At 29.4% G+C, this 27611-nt stretch overlaps 1 protein-coding gene across 5 annotated transcripts; it reads left to right on the top strand.

The window, feature by feature from the left end:
• The first annotated feature begins 447 nt into the window (after positions 1–447).
• Positions 448–27595, top strand: LOC132949870 (myosin heavy chain, non-muscle). 5 transcript variants are annotated; one of them, XR_009665148.1, is made up of 30 exons: positions 448–1306; positions 8261–8417; positions 8491–8618; positions 16230–16253; positions 16538–16630; positions 16693–16855; positions 16963–17106; positions 17166–17533; positions 17617–17787; positions 17853–18638; positions 18724–18983; positions 19052–19268; positions 19337–19666; positions 19757–19880; positions 19941–20149; positions 20233–20361; positions 20440–20572; positions 20653–20831; positions 20916–21149; positions 23227–23412; positions 23493–23687; positions 23749–23913; positions 24087–24514; positions 24578–24723; positions 24786–24975; positions 25079–25196; positions 25255–25418; positions 25497–25642; positions 25715–25818; positions 26911–27595. XR_009665148.1 is itself a non-coding variant. In XM_061020955.1 (30 exons), the coding sequence occupies exons 1-29, from the start codon at positions 959–961 to the stop codon at positions 25770–25772; spliced, it is 5961 nt and encodes a 1986-aa protein (XP_060876938.1). In that variant the 5' UTR covers positions 448–958; the 3' UTR covers positions 25773–25818; positions 26911–27595. The 5 variants fall into 5 exon arrangements, 4 of the variants coding, with proteins under 4 accessions (XP_060876938.1, XP_060876941.1, XP_060876942.1 ...); XM_061020955.1 differs by having other exon boundaries at positions 25747–25818; XM_061020958.1 differs by having other exon boundaries at positions 24581–24723; positions 25747–25818.
• The last annotated feature ends 16 nt before the right edge of the window (positions 27596–27611 follow it).

Below are 27611 nucleotides of genomic sequence, written 5' to 3' on the forward strand. Positions count from 1 at the left end.
GCCACCGGCGTATTCACTATCCGCGTTTGATTTAACTATTTAAGGCCGTTATACTCGTCTACAGACTATAACAATAATATCATATCATTATGGTTGTGATAATTTCATTAATATCATAATAGGTAAATGGTAGTACGTTGGTCGTCCTTAATATTATACGACATACGTCATCCATCGCCCGTCGGCTAAATGTATTTTTTTTATCAGCGGGTGTGCGGCTCGTCATTGTCGTCCCACCGCCTATGAAAAACCATAGAGATATTGACTACTACTATAAAGAACAGCTTCTCCCGGGTGGTACGCCGTACACAGGCACACGGACGGTATACCGACTGGTACGGCACACGGACCGACCGAGACGGGCCACCACCACCTTGCGAACAGATACGGACGTCGCGCAGTCCGGCACCGATAGCGTCGCAACGACGCAACCGTAAAAACTCGGCACCACCACCACCACCACCACAACCACGACCAGACCGCACCGCGCGAGAACCGTCATCGTCGCCAGTCGCCACCGCCACCGCGCGTCGTCTTCGGTAGTCGTAGTTGTTGTACTATAAGTCGCTCGGCGGAGTAGGAGAACGCGTCGAGACTTGACCGTTTTTTCTCTCTCTCGCTCCTTCTCGACCGTAATCGCGTTATTCGTATCGCGCGCGCCCGACGAACGCGACAACCGCAGACCCGGCACAGGCTACAGATGCGTTGCTGCAACCCGGACGCGTCCGCCGCCGACTAAACTGACAACGACTGATAAATCGTAGTTTATATTTTTATATTATATTTTTACAATCTCGAGACACGTTTTTCCATTTCAACGCGTCTGACGTTATTGTTTCCGATCACATTTCCCACCGGTTTTGGTATTTTTTTTTTTTTTTAAACACAACACACCCATATCAATCGCATCCATCGCGCCCGTGGACGACGTACGCGAGTGCGCCGAACCCCCGTAGCCATGGACATGGACACCGACCGATCGGACCCGTTCATGAAATACCTGGCCGTCGACAGGAATCAGCTCAACGATCAGCCCACACAGGCGGAATGGACCCAGAAACGTCTGGTGTGGGTGCCCCACGACAGCCAGGGCTTCGTGTCGGCCGGCATCAAAGGCGAGCGAGGCGATGAGGTCGAGGTGGAAATCGCCGAGACCGGCAAGCGTGTGCTCGTCGACAAAGATGTCATACAAAAGATGAATCCGCCCAAGTTCGACAAGAGCGAAGACATGGCCGAGTTGACGTGCCTGAACGAGGCCTGCGTGCTGCACAACATCAAGGACCGCTACTATTCGGGCCTGATATACGTAAGTCAACAACACCGGGGGGCTCCCCTGTCAGAGCCGTCCGTTTGTCTACTTGTACTGTGTGATTCAATGTTTCTAACGGCCAGCAACCGGTTTTTAAATGGTAGTGAATCGACACTGAAGATTATTGTTCACCCGCGCTTGTGGTAGATTATATTTTATACCTATTTGAGTTTTTTTCCCAACTACCTAGTCTTCATAATTATATCTGTGAGCTTATAGTAATAGGTACATATTATGCATGTCACAACATTTGCCAAACCGTTATTAAAGGTCCCAGAAATATAGAAATGAAATAGTGAAATTTGCTTATCATATCCATTTTCCAGTTGTCTACAGATTACATTAGGTACGTTAAGCATAAATATAATACAACAATTCATTATTCAATGATGTATGTAAATAAAATGTACCTACCTATGATGGAAACTTTTAATTAGGGTAGTGCTTTTCATAAATTAAAAATAACTAAACACATTAGCATTATTTTGATATAAATGGCCTGTTTGTTTTAAGAAAAAATAGGCATTTCATATTATTTATGCCTTTATGCTAACAATTATTTTTCTTTTTAAATTGATAGTTGGCACTTAGCAATTATCAATTTTATAGATTGAATGATGTTCGTGCGACATCGATTAAGACATACAAGTAGTGAATTATTTAGAATTTTATTAGTTTCCTACCTATTCATCAATTTGTCTTCTTATTGAAGCTCAGAAGTTACATTTGGCTAAGCATTTACTCCTCTAAAATAATGATATAATTTAAACAACAATCGTATTCTAGTTTGGTAGGTATCTACCTACACAGTTTTTTTTAATAAAAGAAATGCCTATTGTAATTTATAGTTGTTCATTAAGTAAAACACTTTTTTTTCTATGAACAATAAATGTAATCTGATGTAGGTAGATAATATAACTAATTTACCTATTTATGCAAAATAATTTATCATACCTACCTATTATGTGGATTACCCATAGCACTATTAGGTACCTATTAGGTAAAATATAAAATAAAAGAAGATACAGAATATGATTATCTTAAAATATTTATATAGGTACCAGATTACAACTCTTTAAAAATAATAATATTTTGGTATCTAATAATTCCCCGGATAATTCTTACCTATGTAGGTATGTAGGTACTTAAATAAGTTTATAATTAACTAGGTACCTACCTAGTTATTTTCTCATATTGTATTTTTTCAATATTTTTAAATTTGTATAAGAAAACTCTAAAAGAAATTCATTAGGTATCTACCTCTGTACCTACCTACTAAAAATAAAAATTACTATTAAGCATTGTATTAACTAATTACTTAAAGAAGAGTTCAAATCTTTAAAAGAGTATTTAATAAGAGTATTTTTTTTTTTTTAAATGTGTTAATATCCGGTAGCAAGTAGGTACTTTCTGATTTATAGAACATATAATATTTACAAATAATCACAAATGGATTCAATTAGAAAAATTATTAGGTATCATATTTGCCTATACTTTACTAATCACACCTTCCAACATCAGTTCAATACTCACCAAGATAATAAAACTATTTTCTAGAGATCTATGATATGCCTAAAACTTAATTTAAAAAAAGGCATTAGGTAGGTACCTAATATAAAATTTATAAACATAAAATAAAATACTCCACGGTGTCAGATGTGCTAACAGTTTTTTAAGCATTTTTTTGATTTAGGTATTTTTAACTTATGTGTCCTCTATTTTGTTTGAGTGAACTTTCATTATACACTTATACCCATTAGATAGTTAATGTAATTACCTATTTCTTTTCTAATTTAAATGAAAATAAATATTAATATTAGACATTAGTTAGGTACCTCTACTATTAATAATACGTATACATTGTAAGAAATCCATATAAGTACTTGGGTGTAATATAATTGTGTAGGTATTTATTTAGACAAATAATGGTTAAATGTCTGTAGATCAAATAGCAACTGTTTTAATGTGAAAGTTTGAGACGGTTTTAAATTAAGTAGGTACTAGTAAACCATATTTGGCTTCAAAATTATACAAGTAGTCAATAGGACAAGGTTGTCAACAACCCTTTACATTTTTACCCATATAAATTTAATTATTCAAAAGTTTATCATGATCAATCATTCTTTGTTGTAATATTATGTGTTGGAACTCTATTTTAATACATACTTATAGACTATAGTAGTTTTTTTTAAGTACCTACAGTAGTTGAGTTATATCAAAAGTTATTTAGATATGGATAGTAATTATTATATTAATGTATATTGAAATGTATACGCATTATAATATAATTACTTAACACTATTAATTTAATACAGTCAACTTTTAGACTTGCTGTAGCTGTTAAATATATTACCTTTCATAATAACTAATAAGTATTATAAACAAAATATTAATAATATTTTTGTTATATACCTATGGCTATAACTACTTATAATATTATGATGTAAATATTTTTAAAAAAAATGAAATATAGTATATTATTGATTACTGAAAGTATTACTTATGTAAAAGAATTTTAAATTTGTTCAAGTAAATACTTTTAGGCAATAGATTTTTATTCCAGAAAAGCTTAAAATTGTACCTATGAACCTAACATCTGAAAGAAAACTAATTTTACATTTGTATCTATTGTTTAATGAGTCTAAAAGAAAATACCATTCAAATAAGTTCATACAGTATTTCATAATTATCATAATAAACTTAAACAACAACTTTAACAATCAGTGTAGGTAATTAGATAGGTCGGTATAATTCATGTTAATATGTTTAATCATAAAAAAATCCATAGGGTTTTGAATTTGTGAGGGTATTACAGAAAATAATATATTAAATAAACTGACTATCAGTATTATTATAATAGTTGTGGTATACCAAGTATATTACATATATATACGTTATAACATAGTTTACACCTACAGTTTAAAAAATATTAAAAGTAATTTTTAATGAAAAAAATTATGTATAATAGTTGCCTACCATTTAGAATTATAGATTAGCTTCTACACCTAGGCATATAACTAAACAAAAACTGACGTTTTTAATCAAATATTTGAGTATATTGTTTTCATGAAATTACTTACCATAGCGTCACTACGTATTTTATTTTGTTTGGTAGGTAGGTAGGTAGGTATGGTAGGTATAATATTTCAGTCAATGAGTTAATATTATGAATTCCAAAAATATATTTACATTATTTATATTTAATTAATGCCGTAATGGTAAATTGTATTAAAAATGTTGAATGATTAATAAAAATAGTACAAACATTTTTTTTAAATAGAATATTAACGTACATAATAATAATAATATAATAGTCGTCAGTTGGTATTTTTAGATTGTTGCTTCTGTTCTTCAACTGAAACTCGCTAAAATCTACCAGTTGCATACTATTATGACTATCTGTGATTTATATTAATATGAATTTTACTTCTCGAATATGTTTAATTAAACATTGTCTACATCACTAAATCAGTAACGTTCATATTTGTATTTCAAAATGAACCCAAATACCTACTAAAAATCTTCATTATTATTATTATTATTATTATTAAGCACTTTGGAATGCAGACTGCAGGTTATTTCAGGTCAGGCAGTGTGACATAATCTTGTCTGGACAACTCACCCTCGTAGAAACCTATTGTAGAAACATACTTAGCGTATTTATTTGATGTGTTCATAAATCGTAATATTATATCACAATATGTAATAAACTTATTACTAAGCGAAAACAAATTATTAAGACATGATTACTCAGACACAGAATATACTGGATGGTTTTTGTTTCGTTCAATATTCAATCCTAGATTTGGTTGTTGGTCATAACTTGCTGTTGCCTGCTATATATATTAGGTACATTAAAAGATTAAAACACAATTAAATAATAATGCTCGTTAAAAAGAAAACCAAGATAAAATAACTATGTGTCGTTTTGTCATGCCATTTGTCTAATATACGTTCGTTTAATATAGATGTTAATTTTTTTTTTGGTCTACCCAATCACCATTATTAGTATAATACACAAAATAAAATCGCAATGTTTAATATCAATTATTTTTATTGGGCTCAAAATAATGATTGATATTTTAAATTCAATAAAACTATTGCAATCTAATATTATTGAATACCTATAATTTAAAATCTTATAATATCAATGGAAATACAATTTAGTATTTCCTGAAATGTACTACTACCTAATAAAACTAATAAAAATATTCAATAGAATTTAAATTGATTAAGATATTATTGTGATAGTTTATAATAAAAAAATGTTCGTCAATACTCAATACGAAGACTGAACTAAAATTGTATTTGCTATTAAGCTGAGAATTGTAATAATATAATTTATTTAAGTTGAAATAAAAATAATAAAAATGCAGTCAATACACTTTCTATTCGTTTTTTTAAATGGTCTATTTTGTGTATAATGTTTTATCTATAGTTAATGATTTCGTCATATAGTTCAATTTGAGTTAATCATTCAGTTAAATGTCAATATATATTTTTATAATTGTGATACTTTACGATGTTTTTTATTTTTACGATTTTGATTATTACGGCTGCCTGCACCATATTTTATAATATACGTCTCATACATTCATTTAAATAATCCTAAACCCCATTCATTTCTTATTGGAAAAATTCACCAAATGTCTCGAACAATGTATCTGTATAAAATAGTTAGTTACATATCCCATTTACCTATCTATGGTTATGAACGATAACAAGTGAGCTCAGTGTATTGCTTTAATTACATTTTCATTTTTCGTGCTAATGGATATTTGAGAATAGTCGAAATGTTTCTGTCTAATATTATAATTAATATTTACTGTGCATACTGTGTAGAGCTCAAACGCGTATTCTCGAAAAGAGGAGTGGTTATATTATGTGTATGTCCAAGGAATGAGTAAAGCCTCAACCCATGAGTCATAGTCAACATACTCGTACGACATTTTTACAACAAATATGTTAAAATTTTTTTTTTAAATCATATTTCTCCTTGGCTATTCATTTTTGTATAACATTTATAATTATTTCGTTTGTACATTTTTTAATATTTAATTAATTATATTTCCTTGTGTCTATAAGTAATAAACACTAAAAAGTTTATAGAATTTCTTCATTTTATTTTTATGTATCTATTTAGGAGGCCATAACCGCTAATATTCATTCTACAAAATATGTCATTTGTCGTAACCGATTAGTAATCGCAACAATAATGCTGTATGTTGGAATCCTGGTCCATTTTAAAAATTAATTCTATTACGAAACGCAGGAGAAACCTTGTCGGTGTATTGAATCATTCACGGAATTCGTTGGAAATTAGCACCATTTAATCAGATTTAACGGCCATTCGAAAATTCTTTGTAGAAATCAATTAGGTCAAATGGTTTACCAGTAATAATGCAATAAAATGCAATTTTTAAAATAAATGTAGGTACTTATAATTTATTTATTTTCTTTAATGAAAAATAAGTTCTATAATACTATTTTATTAAATATTAGTAATTAAACATTTTATACTAATAACGAGACTCATAAGGAATAAGTCGAGGAATAAGTCATAAAAAATATATATTGATAACTGTATTATGTTTACATGTATGCACAAGTACACTTTGTAATAAAACTTTTTTTAGAAACAATAGAATCTCTGTTTTTGTAGTTCATAAAGTATTCATACCTATTTTTAAATTTCAAATTTCAACTTTTAGATAATTTTAAAATTATAAAAACTAAATTAAATAATTTAAAAATTTCCAAACCCTTTAAAGATTAGTTAAAAGACAATTTTATTTTTATACGTCTGTTTATTTTAAAAGAGTTTTCCTTATAAATTATAATGCATATTTTTTTATTATGTCTGCCAAAAAATTGGAAAATTCAAGGCCACCTGTACAAAATATTAAACGTAATTAGTTTAAATTAAAAATCTTAAGTTAATCGTTATTATTTTTATATTGAATCGGATGGAATAATATCTAAAATTTGTTGCTGAGATTAGTTATAAATTAATGCACTATCCAGCTAATTTTTAATAATTAAGTATAAAGGTGTTCCCCTATTAATTTTGATCAAAAGTATAAATTGTTGATAGCTTATAATTTAAAATAGAAGTCATTGTGTTATTGTAAATGTATTGTTTGTCGAGTACCTACCAACGAGATATAGATTAATATTTATTGTACCTATGTATTGACTAAGTATAAAAATTGAACAAACGAACTTTATAATCATATAGGTATTATTCATTAATAAATGACGAAAATGATAATTTTCGTAAAGTTTAAATGGTAGGTAACTATTATAATTTTACGAATGATATGTATAGAAGTAGTTAACCTACACATAACAGGGAAAATAAATATATTCTTTAGGACAATAACGGATGTTGTTTTTATGAAACTGGTTTTTATTTGTAGTTTTGTCTTGAATTAGGTACTCTGTTTGAATTATCAAAAGAACAGGACATGGGAAATTTAACACTTATTTTTTATTCTAAAAAAAGAACCATTAAAAATGTATGATTATTTTTAATAATTGTATCATGATAGTTGACTTACACATTTTTGAAATATAAATTGTAAACATCATTCAATATAATATTGTTTTATGGAAAATATAGGTACCTATGTATTAGAGATGTTTAAAAGTCACAATTATTTTCTATTTGGCAATTTTTGACTGTTGAAACATTGTGTTAGCCGTTAGGTATATGCCATAGAATTATGAAAAAGAAAAAAATACATCCAAATGCGTTGAAAAATAGTTTTAACCTAACCTATAGTGTGAATAATAAATATTTATGTTGAACACGCATCCCTTAATTTAAGGCAACGGGTCAGAGGAAAATAAGCTTTATAGGTATGTTTCCCGAATCACACTAGGGACCAGGGTTGATTATAATTTTGTGTTTTTATAAATTTTATATATTTTTTTTTTGATATTTTTTAGACATATTCTGGCCTTTTTTGTGTAGTGGTTAATCCATACAAGAGATTACCAATCTACACAGAAAACATAATGGAACGTTACAAAGGTAACAAACGACATGAAGTACCACCACACGTATTCGCAGTAACTGATACTGCATACAGATCGATGTTACAAGGTTAAATATACATTTTATACATATTTTTATAGGTGTAAAAAAAGAAACATATTTTATATTTTTTGTATTTTAGATCGAGAAGATCAATCAATACTGTGTACTGGAGAATCAGGTGCTGGAAAAACCGAGAACACGAAAAAAGTTATTCAATACCTGGCTTACGTGGCCGCGTCTAAACCCAAAGGAGTGATTCAACATGCCGTGAGTAACCACATATCTGTCATATAATCATTTTTATACATTTCGACTTCGACCCACTTTTCATTCAATCAAAATCTATCGCCATTTTAACAAACTATTAATCAAATAAAAAGATTTCCTTACAAAAATCATTATCTAAATAAACATTTTAATTTTTAAATTGTGACATCTCCATAACATTATTTATTCAACGTATAATAAAAAGTATTAACAGTTTTTGATTCAGAAATTGTGTTTACTTTACTTTAAATTTACTTTTAAATTTATTAATGCTATTAGTTCGAATTTGAATCAAATATAATAATTATTTTAATTTTGTTTTATCAATTAATTTCCATAATTAGCTTGTACAAATTAAGTACTACAATTTCTGATTTTTAATTGATGAAACATAAAAGCAAGAGACTACATATTATTATGTAGTTGTTGCAAATTAATGTTATACGTCTAGATTTTGTACTTTTAGCATTTCTGTAGGTTTGAAATGAAGGCGTAATGTTGATTTAACTGAAAACCACTCCCACTTCTATATTAGGCTCTTAGATGGATATCTGAAAAGTAATTCATGTAATACGCCGTGATTTTTAACCTGCCTGCATTAATAGATCTCACGTTTACTGTTGTTTTATTCATTACGCCGACGGACGCGTGCAAAACTCGACTGTAATAATGCACATATACCGCATGAAGTCTTCCATTTTTAATCTGTAGGGGTTTACGTGAAAGCTTGTATACTATGAAAACCAGAATGGAGTTGACCTTAGTTATGGATTTGCAATATTTCTTTCCATATTTGTTCTATTATTTATGTCCATATGTTTCCTTTACTCATATCACAGAAATACATTTGTATTATACCCTATAGTGATTTGTACTTGTTCTAATTGATAGGCGTGTGTTATAACTTGGCCTATACTTTATTTATATACTACCGCTGTACATGATTGACGCTCACCGTAAGTTTATCTTGTATTCTTGTATGAGTAATGAGTATATTATTATATACGTCATGTATTTTTGCGCTGTCCGTTGAATATTAATATTTGCCTTAAACAGCTGCAGCGTGGTGTGTGCACTGTGCACGAATCATTACTTGGTGGCAAACACGGTGAAAGCTATTATCTTTATTGGCTCGAACAATGCATAATCTGTCCTTATTTTGCTTGGAATAATAGCGAAACTCGTCATTGTTGTGTAGATACTGCAGCTAAACACCCATGAATGGTGGGCCCTAAGACGGTAAAATATTCATGTCTAACTATCATGCAGTTATAATCGTCAATGTCTGTGTATCGTCAGCAGTCGATTCCAATTTAGGCAGTTTCCGTTGAATGCCTAATTATAATAATTTTCTCACTGTTCCGGCGACCTTACACGGTGATTTTTGAATCAAATAATAGAAGATAAAATATCAAACCAAATTTGGTTAGGTCGTTTGTTTTGCACTGATATCTTTACTTGTGGTTCGTGACTCGTGTTAATTTTTTTTATAATATATAGAGGTACCAGAATCTATCGTGTCGTCGTGTCGATGTCATGTACTCATGTCACATGCGTGTATAATTAATATTCATTATGTAGAATGATTTCGTCCAATGAAAACAAAATGTCAATATTATATTCTATATTTCAGATAATGAATGTTTATAGTTGGTACAGTGAAAGTAATGTTGAAATTTATCGGACTCCCGTGCAGCTACAAGGATGATGTTGAAGTTTGCTGCCTTATTTGGCGCCAAACTGATCAGTCCCACATATGGTCACAATTTTTCTTTTCTTAACCGTGTCATGTGCAAATTCTCATTATATAAGACATCCGCGTGGTTACCCGAATTCACACACGGTTATCATATGCATTAGCCTATTTTTGGGCATATGAATAGTTACTAACGATCCATTACCATGTATTATATTTACTATAAGACATAAGTATATGTATTTCATATACCTAACTGTCATTGATCAAAAGTAAACAACTACCTACTATTGGTATGAAAAATAAAACACCGTAATTTATTCATATTAGGTTTTCGAGTTGGTTAAACGTTTGACTAAAATAAAAAGTATTTAAATTTTATGAAAATTTTAAAATAATTTTAACAGACATTTTAAATTGTATAGCGTAATAATATAAAGTATAAAATGTAGAAATGCGAGTTTCATTTTGCCAGAGAACCGAGAATATTTCAACTTCTAGACAAATAAATTCTTTATAGTTTTTAGATTCTGCGAAGTTGCTTTTTATTTCAAAGCGTTTGTTTAACACACAGTCACGTCTGATTTAATAGTATATTATAATATGAACAGGATACAATGACAAGTGTTTAATCAGTTCGGCACGTGCTAATGTGCTATTGCTTAGTATTGAATGTTTGTATTATTTTAAGATTGATAGCAATGATAAATCAATCGCTCCAATCTGCCCAGTCTAAAATATCACATTTTATTAATTTAGTTGTGTTTTAAAAATGTAAAATAAAGAATTAGTACGAATCGCGGTCTTATCTGGTCAAATTTATACTAGGTAACTTTTATTTAAATTATTTTTTTTTATCTATTACAATTTTGGTAAAGGAGGTGGTATTTATTCTGTAATACTAAAATCATAGACTTTTTGCTTATAGACCGGCCCATTAAATACCAAAAGCAATGATAGTAATGCAGTAATGCAGTAATGCAGCGCGTTTAGTATAAATATATAGATATATCTTTTACCGTATCAGAGTAACTCAATAACCGAAAATGAAGTAAATATGAAGTGGGCCGGTCTATTCTACCCTCCTAAACCAAAAGGCAGTAAGCGACAAAATTTGAAAAATGAGTTTATTATATCAAAATATTCGTTATTTTAAGGCGGATTTTTTGATTCCTTAGCAAAAATACCGTAAATGCAATACATTTTATAATAAACGTGGTTAAATATATACGTATTTACAAATATATGAATGATACTAAGCAAAAAAGCAGTATCAAACACATGCTAAGCAAAAACGCAGTAACTGACCACGGTATACGTCTATGGGAAAAATCTTATTTTAATATTGACTGGCTTACAGGATTTTTTCTTTTTCGTCAATTCTTTCAAGTTATAATAACATTATTTACGATCGTGTGGTTCTAACCAATAAATGCGGTCGATAAAAGCTCGAGAGTCGAGGCATTGTGTTGTATTTTGTAGACAGCACACGCCAATCATCGTTTAATAATTGTACAAGTAAAAACAATGGTATATGCCGGTTTGCATAAAACATTGATTAATTTAATAGTACATTAAAATGCGATGGCCCAATCATGGGCCACTAAATCATGTTTAAGGGGCCATTAGCTCACTATTGATTCATTAAATTGATTATCTAACCCAGCGATAGTGTCAGAATAACAGTATAGTTGCTTTGTTGTTTTTTGTCGCGTACGACGTATATTATTAATACGGGTTAGGACTTGGAGCTCCGTTGGGTCGGCGTGGCCTTCTTTCTGTTGTTTTTATTTTTCTGTCACATTGAGGCAACGACCTGTTCGATAATGTCACGTTGAGGACCTATTATGGAATTGACGCGGTGTAAAAATCGCTCCTAAAACCAACCATAGAATAGTGTATTTTGTAATTTATCCGTCTGCATGAAGCACACATTAAATATTATACGTACCGCCACCTAGAGTCGATACCGAAGCTACGTCCCAAAACTCACGTGCGTGTTACCATAAATAGCTTCTTTTGCTTATCACGACGTCCGTGAGGAACGCTCGAAACATATTAGCGATTGGCCTTGTGCGCGGCGACTTAAATGTAAAAAAAAAGTACAAATATGTATAAATATAATTTAAAATATCAAAACCGCTTATGTGAAATTTCGTCTTGTTCGCTATATAGTAATAGGTGTTCCGCGTACGATTCCGTTTTTTTAATCGAACGCTCGTTATCGTTGTTGGCATTAGGTATGCATATTAATATGACTCACACGTTTGGCCACGTTAGGGTTCCCCTTGCGATTTCTATCAGATAAGTTAGCTTAATCGTCTTGTTATTATAATTTAGAAAATGCTCGAGAAATATCATTTTCATAAAATTATATTATATTTGCAGCCTAATCGTAAAATACATATTGAGTAATTATGAGTGCCTAATTATTTTTAAACGCCAGTAACACGTAATCAATTCAGAATAATATTGAATAGCGCTAAACGTCATCTTCAGAGATCCGAATCTCATGGTTTAAATAATCTAGCACATTTCCCAGTTAAGAATATTTTTATCAAACGTATCAAAATACCATTAAATGTGCACAGAGTAATCATTTTTCAAAAATATTAACAAGTAGAAAAAAGTAGTCGACGGTGACACTGTATTAATGTGTTAATGTTTGCAATCGTTGTTTACAAATCATCACGGTTTGTTTAAAAACCATCGACGACAACGATGATGATTTAATAATAATAAGTAATAACAATAATACAATCGTAAATTATACTACACACGTGTGATTTTAATGTTGAATAACGATGATAGTAATTTTTTTATTGAAACACAACCTACGCCAGCCCGACATAGCGACATCCGGCAATGTCATAAATCATAATAATATTATGTTAAGTGATAACGCTTGATCCATGAGGAAGTGTACGAATAACAAAAATCGCAAACTTGTACTTGAGTAAAAGTATTTTTAATACATCTTAGGGCATCAAATACTTATTTATGATATTGAATATTAGAGATATATTTTTTTTCCCAGCGGAACCAATAATCTTATTTCACATTTTTAAATACTTTATTGATGATAACTATTGGTTTCTCGTTATTATGCCTTGATCATAATTTTTATTTTAATCGTATAAATTCGTCTTAATTTGCTTATTTTAGTAAAATCTACAACATTTTTACATTTAATGATGCCGATAATTTTTTAGTATAAAACTAATTCATTCAGTAGCTGTTATGTAGTTACTAATTTATCAGTATATTATATTGATGATTTCTAAATGATAATTCTAAACCATTCACACTACATTTTAGCAATACATTAGCATGATAAATTATAGCTGGTAAAAACAAACAATGGCTATTTATGACTATTTGACATATTTTCTTGTAAAATCAAATACCTACACAAAATGGCCATTTTTATTTTTCAAGTAGGATGTTTGAAGATCATCCCAAATACGTATTAAAAGACGTAAAAATGTCTGAGGAATCGAATACAAAAATGCGCAAGACAATACGACTTTTTGATATTATAATACTCGTGCACGCAGGGCATACACGTAGAATAGCATACACATGCGTCGCATATAATACCTATTCGGCGATAAGAAGAACTTGGCTCATTAGTCGTGTTTCTCGTGGACGTGTATGTGTGTGTACATGGTGAATATATATTGTGAATTATAATATTATTATACTTGTGGTGTCCTATAATACCTTTGTATCGTGTAAGGCGATGTTTTCTTTTCAATTGCGCGGCGCAAAACGCGACCCAAGTCGTCTGAAAACGCATAGCGCCGCGTCTTTGTTCCACGCGCGCGTTTATGTTAATCGTCACGTTCTCCGCCGCGCGAATTCGAACGGGGAAAAGAAATCGCGGTACCGTCCAACGGATATAAATAACATGCGCGATATATTACAATATTATTATTAGGTAGGTACCAATAACAACGATGTAATATAATAATGATATTAATATTGGTTTTTTTCAAAAATAAAATCCGTCATGAATGTATGCGCACCCGTCGTCCTGAGCAAAACGATAATAATGTTATTATAGCATTGTAGGCAAAAGCGTAAAACGCAGTGTTTGAAGACGAAAAAAATATTATATAATATATTTTTATTCGCAATACAAATGTAAAAATAAAAATATATATTTAGCGTTTCGCGTGTGTTGGTGGATATGTTTTCATTTTGGTATTCTCGCCTCGTGCTCGCAAGTATCGATACGACAATTATTGTTTATGTCGGGCGTGTGCGTAATATACTATAGTATTTGTCAAAACAAAATATCCAAACATACGATTAGTAGCTGAGATGATATAATACGAGCATTGAGCAGTGATGGCCGCAACAATTATCATGTTAATGTAAAAAAATAAAAATTTTAACTAAACCGGCTTGAGAACATTTTTATATTTTCCTTTCGATTTATTATAATCGTATTATTATCGAAATTTATCTCCTGATTTTGCCCCGTACAACGTTTCAAAGTCTTTTTAATTTCTATAGTAGCAATGTAGTATAGGCATGTTTAACGTATTATTAATAATTATATTATATAATGCGTGAGATGGAAAATTCTTATAAAAAATAATTTTAACATTATGAAATTTCTTGTTAAAAATCAACAAATGATTTGATCATTAGTCATCGGTCGTCATAATTTATTGACATTGGGGAACGTGTCTCATAGATTATTGAGTGTTGACCAAAGTTTTACAGATAGCCGTTTTACGCTCACAAACGAGTTCTTTAGTGTTTTATCATTTATAATTTAACTTATTGTCAGTAGTAGGTATTTATACAAATAAACGAAGTGGTTTTTTCTCCTAAAGTTATGCGCGCTTACTTATCATAACGTCATGATAATGTTTTACATAAAAAAATTTTTAAATAATTATTACACGTCATAATAGGTAAATAATTATTATTGATAAACTATAGGTACATGTACAGAAATATGTGTGCTTATCAACAATTTTTCAACTTATAATTGTTTAAAAATAATTCCCTAAAGGCTTCAACTTATTTGTTACGATACAATATAAAATATATAGTATATACCAAGTCGATTGTATTTAGGGTTTAGGGTTATGGCTTTAAAATTTAGGCACTAGATAATTTTTTTCAAAATTCTCCTGGTCGATCAGAGGATCGCTCTATAAATTATATGACGTATTTCTTATAGTATTAGATTAGACCGCTAATTTTCAACGCTAACTTATCCATGTTGTATAATTGTTATCCATTTTCAACAATATTGGCTTTAGAAGACTTATTGTAATTTTAGTGTTATACAATACTCATCTTTTCAATTGAGGTGTTTATTCTATTGTCATTTTTGCGTGTTTTCGATGCATACAAATCGGGTATTTACAAAATATAAAGTCGAACAGAACAAACAATAAGTACATATTTTTATTGTTGACGTTAAATTTTATTGTGATTTGTCTAAAATATTTTAATGTAGACATTAATTAATGTCATTACCTGTGATCAATAATACCAATTACAAATATTATAATATTAGATAAGAACCTCTTATTCGTATTACACAAATAGAACCTGTACAACATTCATCCAGTAAATTGTTATTTAACAAAAAAAACAACATTACGTAATGTACTTATTTATTTTATATTTAAAACTACCCTTTTGTATTACAACGTAGAAAAATCAATTTGTATTTTGTTAACTATTTACAAAATAATTAAAATTTCTTTTTTAATATGTTTTTTGACTTTAAAACTTCAATATTTATTTATATTTAACCTTTCAAATCACTAATGATGATTAAAATAGATCCATAAAAATCATAAAATCAAATATGCATACATTATATTTATTTACTTATTTATTTGTTTTCTTGTTCCATGTTTATGTTGGTTTTTGAAAAATCACAGTCACCTGGTCCAGCTTTAGTTGTTGTAAGTATATACAATTATATGCTTTTACATTTATCTAGATTCTAGTTTATTATATGAGTATATTTACCTATGTTTAATATTCAATTTTTTTTAACTAAACTGTTATACATAAAATTTATTATGTATTAAAATATTTACATTGCCTTACAAAAATGTTTGCACGCTTTCCATTCGGATTGATGATGTACTTATTTAACTAGTGTAATACTAATGTTAGTTATGAGGTGAGTGGAAAAATAATTTCTAGTACAATAAAAAAATATATATGTATGTTTTTATTTTAGGGTGAACTAGAACAACAGCTGTTGCAAGCTAATCCCATTTTAGAAGCATTTGGTAATGCAAAAACTGTGAAAAATGACAATTCTTCTAGATTTGTGAGTTTTGTATAAAATTAATATGTTGATGACTCTGAATTGTTCTTAATTTTTATTTACAGGGTAAATTTATTCGAATTAATTTTGATGCCTCTGGTTTCATTGCTGGTGCTAACATTGAAACATACTTATTGGAAAAATCGAGAGCTATACGTCAAGCAAAAGATGAAAGGACATTCCATATTTTCTACCAATTATTATGTGGAGCAACTACTGAACAAAAATGTAAATTAATATGCAACAAAATTTATATAATTTATAATTTTTTTTTTTTTTAACATAATCGAATTAAGTTTATTCAGGTATTTGATTTTATATTATTTTGTTTTTAGCCGAATTTATACTTGAAGATCCTAAAACTTATAGTTTCCTTACAAATGGTAATCTCCGTGTACCTGGTGTAGATGATGCTGCTGAGTTTAGAGAAACTGTTAATGCTATGAATATTATGGGAATGACAACAGAAGATTATTCTGGTATGTTAAATCACAATTTTTTGTTTAATGTAAACTTAATATGCATACATTTTTTTTAGCTATTTTCCGAATTGTGAGTGCTGTCATGCTGTTTGGAAATATGCAGTTTAAACAAGAGCGCAATAGTGACCAAGCCACATTACCTGATAATACAGTAGCACAAAAAGTAGCTCATCTATTGGGATTGTCTATAACTGAAATGACTAAAGCCTTCCTTAGACCTCGTATCAAAGTAGGTAGAGACTATGTGTCCAAAGCTCAGACCAAAGAACAGGTGGAATTTGCTGTAGAAGCTATTTCTAAAGCATGTTATGAACGTATGTTCCGTTGGCTAGTTAACCGAATTAATCGATCTCTGGATAGATCTAAAAGACAAGGGGCATCATTCATTGGAATCTTGGATATGGCTGGATTTGAAATATTTGAAGTAATTTCTTTAATTACTATTTTATTATATTTTGGTCTAATTATTGAATATTTGTATTAATGTATTTTTATTATTTTTATTAGTTGAACTCATTTGAACAACTGTGTATAAATTACACGAATGAAAAACTACAACAGTTATTCAACCATACCATGTTTATTTTAGAACAAGAAGAATATCAAAGAGAAGGTATTGAATGGAAATTCATTGATTTCGGATTGGATTTGCAACCCACTATTGATTTAATTGACAAAGTATATATTACAATACAGTTTCAAATTTGATTTAAGCATAAACTAATTTTTCTTGTATTTCATAGCCTATGGGTGTTATGGCCTTATTAGATGAAGAATGTTGGTTCCCCAAAGCTACTGATAAATCATTTGTAGAAAAACTAATGTCTGCCCAAAGTGTTCATCCCAAATTCCATAAAACAGACTTTAGAGGTGTTGCTGATTTCTCAATAATTCACTACGCTGGAAAAGTTGATTATTCTGCACATAAGTGGCTTATGAAGAACATGGACCCATTGAATGAAAACATCGTTCAACTCCTTCAATCATCTCAAGATCCGTTTGTAGCTCATATCTGGAAGGATGCAGAAATTGTGGGCATAGCTCATCAAGCTCTCACTGATACACAGTTTGGAGCACGAACAAGAAAAGGAATGTTCCGTACAGTGTCACAATTATATAAAGAACAATTGAACAAGTTGATGATCACTTTGAGAAACACTAATCCTAATTTTGTAAGATGTATCATCCCAAATCATGAGAAAAGAGCAGGTAAAATCGATGCCCAACTTGTGCTAGATCAACTGCGGTGCAATGGAGTTTTGGAAGGAATTAGGATTTGTAGACAGGGTTTCCCCAATCGTATTCCATTCCAGGAGTTCAGACAACGATATGAGCTTCTTACATCAAATGCCATCCCCAAAGGTTTCATGGATGGTAAAAAGGCTTGTGAAAAAATGATTAAAGCTCTTGAACTTGATACAAATCTCTATCGTGTCGGTCAGTCCAAAATATTCTTCAGAGCCGGTGTTCTTGCTCATTTAGAAGAAGAACGAGATTTCAAAATTTCTGACCTCATTGTTAACTTCCAAGTAAGCACTTTTTAAATTAATATCATTGTAATATATTATAAATTTAAAATTATTTATTTTTACTATAAATCATACTTGGTTTTAGGCTTTCTGCAGAGGGTACTTAGCAAGAAGAAATTATCAGAAACGTCTACAACAATTAAATGCCATTCGTATCATTCAGCGCAATTGTTCAGCATATTTAAAACTGAGAAACTGGCAATGGTGGAGATTGTATACTAAAGTTAAACCACTTTTAGAAGTTACCAAACAAGAAGAAGTATTGTCCATTAAAGAAGAAGAATTGAAGGTGGTCAAGGAAAAATTAGATTCTCAACTGCGTGGTGTTCTTGATCTTGAGAAGAAGTATTATATTTAAAATTTTATTTAATAATTTATATTTCAGAATTTAAAATTTTATTTTTTACTGATAGATACCAAACAGCAGTGGATGAGAAAAATGCTTTGGCTGAACAACTGCAAGCAGAAGTTGAATTATGTGCTGAAGCTGAAGAAATGAGAGCTAGACTTGCTGCAAGAAAATTAGAACTAGAAGAAATATTACACGATTTAGAAGCTAGAATTGAAGAAGAAGAAGAAAGATCTAGTTCACTAGCTCAAGATAAAAAGAAGTTACAAATAAACATAAATGTAAGTACCATTAACTGTTATTTAAATAATTAATTTTGATTTATTTTTTTACGTTTGAATAATTTTAGGATTTAGAAGAACAATTAGAAGAAGAAGAGGGTGCTCGACAGAAACTCCAATTAGAACGTGTTCAGACAGACGCCAAACTTAAGAAATTAGAAGAAGATCTTGCACTTGCTGAAGATACCAATGCGAAACAAGTCAAAGAGAAAAAGGTGTTGGAAGATAGAGCTGCAGATTTGGCACAAACGTTAGCTGAAGAAGAAGAAAAAGCTAAACATCTAGCTAAACTAAAGGCAAAACATGAAGCGTCCATTGCAGAATTAGAAGAACGCTTATTAAAAGATAATCAACAAAGACAGGAGATGGACCGTACTAAGCGTAAGGTTGAGACTGAGGTAAGCATACATCTAGCTTAAATATAACATATATTATAATAGATAACAGACTAGAAATTCTTGTTTATACTATAAAAATATTATTTTTAGGTAAATGATTTAAAAGAACAACTAAACGAAAAGAAAGCTCAAGTAGAAGACTTACAATTACAACTTGGTAAACGAGAAGAAGAATTGACACAAGCATTCATGAGAATCGACGAAGAAGCTGCTAGTAGGTTTTTTTACTTTTTCTTGTATAGTTCATTATTTATATGAATAACATTTTTTAAAGGTAAAGCACAATCTCAAAAGGCTCTCAGGGAATTGGAATCACAACTTGGGGAACTTCAAGAAGATCTTGAAGCTGAACGTACAGCTAGAAGTAAAGCAGAGAAACAAAAACGTGACCTTAATGAAGAACTTGAAGCTTTAAAACATGAGCTCTTGGATTCATTGGACATAACTGCAGCACAACATGAACTTAGAGCTAAACGAGAACAGGTACAATAAGTATAAATCATTTACCAGTTCACATGCTTGACCTTTAAAACACCTTAATATCCATAAATGTTGTTACCTATTAGGAATTGGCAACCCTAAAGAAATCATTAGAAGAAGATACACAATCGCACGAAATCATTATTACCGAAATGCGACACAAACACAGCCAAGAAATATCCGTTATAAATGAACAGATAGAATCCTTGAAAAAAGTATTACTTTGATATTTATAACTTATGTGTATCAACATAATATTATACTATTTTTTTTCTTCTATTATAATTTTCTAGTCTAAAAGTCAATTGGAAAAATCCAAGCAAACCCTTGAAGCTGAAAATGCTGATCTTGCTGCTGAACTTAAATCTTCCGTATCTTCTAAATCCGAATTAGAAAGAAAACGTAAAATTACTGAATCTCAACTTAGTAAGTACTATCTTTTATAAACCAATTTTTTTTTTATAATACATTTAAAAATGCAATTTTTATAATTTTATATTTTATAGGTGAGATACAAAGTAAATTTGCTGAATCTGAACGTTCGAAAAATGAATTAATTGATAGACTTTCAAAACTTAGCAATGAATCTGAATCCATTGTCAATCAGTTGGAAGCGGCTGAACTCAAAGCTTCTGCTGCTGAAAAATCAGCAGGGACAATGGAAACTCAGTTGCAAGAAACGCAGGTATTTAAGAACAAAATAAGTTGATTATTGTTTGTTTTTTTTTAGGCTAATTCTTAATATTTTATTGTTTTTATTTTGTTTTAGACACTTCTAGAAGAAGAAACCAAATTTAAATTGTCATTGAACTCAAAACTGAAACAAATTGAAAGTGAAAAAGAAATTTTACAAGAACAGTTGGAAGAAGAAGAAGAGTCCAAGAAAAACATGGAAAAACAAATAGTTGCTCTTAATTTACATATAACTGAAATAAGGAAAAAAATGGAAGATGATGCTGAATCAACTGCTGCAATGGAAGCTGCTTATAAGAAAACCTTTAAGGTAAATTATATTATTTATTAATCTGTTTATTTTAATCATCAAAACACTTAAGATAATATACAATTATATATACATAATTAATATAATAATACAAATGTTTATACCTAAATTCTGTAAGCAATGCTTATGGTAGAATTTGAGATTCGCATTAATCACTAATTAGTATTAAATTGACACATTATGATACTGAGTCAAAAAGCTTTTGCGGCATCTAGAAATATACCTAAACATAATTTATCTCTATTAAGTGAACTATAAGCTAAAAAACTTTTGGTTTGACTTAATTATATTCTGCTATTTGTACTAATAAATCGGATGAAATTCTGTCAATCCCAGGTGATGCACCTTTTAGTTATTTTCATATCCAGTAAAGGATATGTAATCTAATTACGTCTAATTATGACTAATGTTATTTTTTGTTGGTTTATCATTTGTTATTTTATCTTCTTGTAAGTATTGACTCAGTTATTTTTTTACCAACATTTATAAAGTGATTTAAAAGTATTTGTTTACAATTTAGCATCAATGTTTAGGTACATCAATTTGATTATTATTATAAATGATTTTGGAGGGTTGTAATTTATTTTTTTGGTCTCTGGTAACTATTCCCTAATTGTATTCCAAACTTGTTTAATATTACCGGTATTGTATTTAATTTTAATTTTATAGTGGTCATTTTTAGCCAATTGCAGCATTAGCAAGCATAGTTTATTATTAGATTTTTTGTGATAATTAAATAATATGTTATCATTTTTCTTTATTAATAGCATTTTACCTAACTTATCTCAAGTTCTGATTAATTTTAATAAGCTTGTAGCTCATGGTTTAATTCATCTCTTATTTGATGATATCTAGTTATCCTTCAATCTTTGAGAGTCTAATAAATATTTATTCAACAATTTATTTAATTTATTTGCACGCATTAACATCTGATTCATTCAAAACTGTATACCAATTTTATTCAGCTAAAAATGAATTTAATAATCTGACTTTAATTATAAGTTTATCATTATAATGACTTTTATTGGTCTTTTATGCTTTTTTTGTTCATCTATTAATATTATACTATAATGATCAGTAATATGAGATTGATGAATATAGGAATTAGATTTTATAAGTAAGTAGTTTTTACAAATATATGATTGATACTAGAGCTGTAGGTGTCATTTTCCCAAGTGGTATAATTTATACAACTATAATTAAATTGTGCCATTAAATTTAAATATTCCAATTTATTGTTATCTTTACTACCTGGCGATATATTGATATTAATATCTCCTACTGTTATAACTTTATTCATCGCGGTTGCATTAGACAATTTATTAGTTAGTTGAATTTTAAATTTTGGCCTCTATAAAAAGCCACTATTACACGACTAGTACCATTTGTGCTAATATTTAGTTGTAAACAATTACCATTATAAATAAATATCTCATTAATGTGATTAACTTTATGCTTAAACGCTTAGTATAAACAAACACAACTAAACTATTATATGGTTAAAATTATTACTTTAAGTTTTATATAAGATTAATTACACAACTTTTGAGTCAACATTCGAATAGAACAATACACAATCAATATATTCTTTTGTATTATCTAACATAACTAATATTTGATTAAAAAAATTTTATGTTAATCATATACTAATAGCAAAACATTTATTATTAATATCAAACGTGTTAAAGGTATATCCGAAAATGTATTATTATTAATTAAATCATTAATAGTAGGCTTCTTCAACGATATATTTTTGAATATCTATATAGTTTTGTTTTGTGCAATACTGAAATGCGATATGGAAAAAAAATGTTTGTATCGCTATTCCGAATTATCTATAACTCAAATACCCAATGGCCAGTTATTAAAAATCAAAAATTAATTTTGATGAAATTACATTTCAGTATCGATATATTATGATTATCGATATCTAAATTAATGAAAAAAAAAAGTTGTGACATCGATGCTTGTGTATTTAATTATTTAGAATTTAATGATGAAGAATAAAAGAAAAGAAAAATAAACTATTTTATTATTATAATAATTAAACAATTGTATTTACATCTATTTTGTTTAGGATGTGGAATTGTTACAAAGACAAATTGAAGAATTACAAGCAACAAATGATAAATTGGAAAAGTCTAAGAAGAAACTTCAATCAGAACTGGATGATATTAATATTGATTTAGAAGCTCAGCGTTCCAAGGTTATTGAACTTGAAAAGAAACAAAGAATCTTTGATAAAACCCTTGCCGAAGAAAAGGTAACAATATAATACGATTTACTCTCATTTATTGCCTTTAAAAGAATATTTCAAATAATTATTGTAATACTTAAAACTAGGCGGTTTCTGAGCAAATGGCTATTGAACGTGACACTGCTGAGCGAGAAGCTCGGGAAAAGGAAACACGTGTGCTTTCTTTAACCAGAGAGCTTGATGAAATGATGGTGAAAGTTGAAGAATTGGAAAGAGGAAAGAGAACGCTTCAAAATGAGTTGGATGAATTGATAAATAGTCAAGGAACAGCTGACAAAAATGTTTGTGTATACTTATTATTCATATATTTGAAAAAAATATTAAAATACAATTTTTGTCTAGGTTCACGAATTGGAAAAAGCTAAAAGAATATTAGAATCACAATTGGCTGAAATACGTGTACAGAATGAAGATTTGGAAGATGAACTTCAAATAACTGAAGATGCTAAATTAAGACTTGAAGTGAACATGCAAGCATTGAGGGCTCAGTTTGAACGTGATCTTGTTGTAAGTGATTTATGAAAATACCTTACATAATTATCAATTTATATCTAACTAGCTTGGCCAGGTTCTTACACCTATTTTTTGTTTAATGATTATAGTTAATATTTTGATCATAGTTTCTATAAATCAATACATGTTTTCAATTGTAGTGTTAATTAGATTAATTAAACTTTTAGGCCAAAGAAGAGCAGAGTGAAGAAAAACGGAGAGGACTTCTGAAGCAAATTCGTGACATTGAAGCTGAACTGGAAGATGAGCGTAAACAAAGATCTACTGCTATGGCCGGTCGCAAGAAAATTGAAGCCGATTACAAAGATCTAGAACAACAGTTAGACATGCACAACAAATTAAAGGAAGATGCTTTGAAACAACTTAAAAAATTACAAGTTCAATTGAAGGATGCTACTCGTGACGCTGAAGAGGCTAGAGCTTCTCGCGATGAGCTTTCAGCAACATCTAAAGAAACTGAGCGTAAATTGAAATCCGTTGAAGCTGAATTACTGTTATTAACAGAAGAATTGTCTGCATCTGAAAGAGCTAGACGTGTTGCAGAAAGTGAACGTGACGATCTACACGAAGAAATGAATAGCAATTCCAACAAAGGGTTTGTCTTAGTATTATTTTTAACACAAAATTTGAATGACTTATAGGTATTTTATTTTGTTAGCAGTACATTAATGGTCGATGAAAAGCGTCGCCTAGAAGCTAGAATTTCTACATTGGAAGAGGAATTAGAAGAAGAACAGACAATGTCAGAAGCTTTGAATGAACGAATTAGAAAGGCTCTAATTCAGATTGAACAGATGAATTCAGGTAAATTAATTATAATTTTTTTATTTTATCAAATATATTAATTGAATTAAAATTTTTGTAAGATTTGGCAAACGAACGGGCGACAACACAAAAATTAGAGACAAATAAAATGTTATTTGACAGACAAAACAAAGAATTAAAGGCTAAATTGGCAGAGATTGAAACCAATCAACGAGTAAAAACTAAAACTGCTATTTCTAATTTGGAATCTAAGATTGCCAATCTCGACGAACAACTGGAAACTGAAGCCAAGTATGTGTATAAACAAACAAAACCTGATTGAATTAAAAGAATTTTTTGTTGTATGACTTTTTGTTATGTATTGTCGTTACTTATAATAATTTTCAATGATTAGGGAAAGACAATTGCAACAAAAAGCTAACCGTAAATTAGAGAAGAAAATGAAAGAAGTTGTGATGCAATTAGAAGATGAGAGAAGAACAATTGAACAGTACAAGGAACAAGTAGAAAAGGTATGTATGTCAAACCCTATCAAGAAAGTTGTTACTACGTAAAAATATTTTTTTTTAGAGCAATGCTAGAGTTAAATCTCTAAAGAGGCAAATCGAAGAAGCAGAAGAAGAAATCAGCAGAGAGAAACACCAGAAACGAAAAATTCAGCGCGATCTTGATGAACTTTTGGAATCCAATGAATCAATATCCCGGGAAAACAATAATTTGAGAAGCAAACTCAGGTTCTTAAAAATACATTCTATAATATTTGTTTGAGAAAACGCTATAAGGTATTCAATGTATGCATTTTTTTTATATAGGCGAACTGGAGTTACCACGACATCCAGAATAGGCGCTACCGGTAGTAAACGAGGCTCAACAATTGATGATTTATCAACAGTCCACGGAAGTTCTCTAGATGATTCGCTGGAGTCGAACAATGGATCGAATGATACAAATTCTCTTGGTAAGAAAAATCAGTAAAAATATGAATATAATTAGAATAAATCTATACCATTGTATTCTTCTCATGGTCAAGTGGACGGCGTGAATTAATATTACAATATTTAGGTGCCGAAGACATGTGGTCTCGCTAAATTTTCAAGATTATTACTTTTCAATCAAAAAAATAAATAAATAATGGTATGTAGGGAATGCACATGAACAACCACCTCTTAGTTCCCGACTCACTAATTTAACTCCTTCGTGCTAAAAACTTGGCTTAATTATGTACAATGTTGAAAATTGAAATTGGGAAATTTCCAATCCTCTCAACATTTAACAAATATTTTTACATTTGTACATAAGCCACTGTTTTTTCCCACGTTAAATGCATGGGAAAACGTAGTAATTAATCTGTGTCCTTGCACTATCTCTAGTAACAGCTATGCTCAAATTATTTTTAAAATTGTTTAAATGCTAATTGTGTATTTTCGGGCCATGATTATAATATATTGTCATTTTTTGTTTTTATTTAACGAATATCAATGTATGATTGAAGCATTCAGAATGTTTGAACATAGCTGTTCTTTTAGTTTAAAATAATAACCCAAAATCAATTTTTTATTCCATTGTATTTAATTTTTACTGATAATTATTATATTTAAATATAATCTAATATTAACAATGAATGTGCAAGCATACTATCTAATTAAGATTTAATTTTTAATTCCCGACTAATTACGTATATTAATATCTAGTCTTACCAATTTGTGTAGATATTTGTATAACTACTATCTCACTTAAAATTATTATTGATAATTATTTGATTAATAAATCTTGATAAAAAAAAAAAAAAAAAATTGGCAGTTATAATATTCCATTGATGTTTGAAATGGTATATTTTTAATTCACCACGGGGGGAAAAAGAGAAACAAGCCATTAGAAATAAGTGATAACCTTTATTGGGTAACTCTTAAATACTTTTTACAAGTATTGAAGTTGTAAGGGCCAGTTGGTACTGTCTACGGTTAAACTTTGATTACACTTAATCAGCTAATAACAGATATTTAACCGGGCAAATTTGGCCAATTAAACTCTGGTTAACTTTAACTGGAGATGGTACAACTGGCCCTAAGAACTATAATATTTGAATGATAGCATGTACAATCAAATAAAACGCTATTTTTAATCATTAATAACGAAAATAATTATGTAGTTTTTAGACTGTTCATATTTGTATAATCTCGACATTTAATCATCTAGTATTATTTTAATAACATATTCATTTTTCAGGTCCGTGAAAACAAAAAATACAAGGCTCAAAAAAGAAACCGAATTTTTTTACTTATAGTTTTAACCAGAAACATTTTCTCCCCCCTCAAAAATTCCCTGAATATATTATTGTATTGTACTAAAATTTGATATGTACTTTAAAAATTTGATTTATCACCAAACAAAAATGGTTTTTTCTTACATTTTGAGAAATATTCTGGAAAGCGTTAAGTATTACAACAACCATTGTTTTTCCAATAACGGAAAACTGTTATTATTTATTATTTATTTATAATTATTCTACGTTTTTTTTTTAAATTTTTTGTGTTTGTACAAAATAATTTCTTATCTAACAACAATAATTATTTATATATATTAATCATTAACCATATAATAATAATAACATTAATGCCATTTACATTTTTATATTTATATTCAAATTACATATTATTACTTGTCAGTAATATAATATGCTACACATTCCTTATTATTATTTATTATTATTATTATTATTATTTTATTTTATTTTTTTTGTATTTGTTACATTTTATACAGAATCTTGGACGTGTAGATAAAATTAAAAACGAATTTTTTTTTTTACCTATAGATAATAATTTGTATTTTCAAGTTTGTTATGTGAAAATCAGGTACTGATGAAAAAAAATCATATATTTATACATAAAATACTTATTATACACGGATTATTCTTTTTTATACTATAC

This window comes from Metopolophium dirhodum, chromosome 8 (genome assembly GCF_019925205.1).
Source record: "Metopolophium dirhodum isolate CAU chromosome 8, ASM1992520v1, whole genome shotgun sequence".
NCBI classification, from domain to species: Eukaryota; Metazoa; Arthropoda; class Insecta; order Hemiptera; family Aphididae; genus Metopolophium; species Metopolophium dirhodum.

Bases quoted from the DNA above. Each gene is read 5' to 3' on its own strand.
- LOC132949870 (XM_061020955.1), top strand. From the start codon at position 959: ATGGACATGGACACCGACCGATCGGACCCGTTCATGAAATACCTGGCC. The intron at 23,413-23,492 runs GTAACAATATAA...ACTTAAAACTAG, and splicing joins AAACCCTTGCCGAAGAAAAG to GCGGTTTCTGAGCAAATGGC. The intron at 25,419-25,496 runs GTTCTTAAAAAT...TTTTTTATATAG, and splicing joins AATTTGAGAAGCAAACTCAG to GCGAACTGGAGTTACCACGA.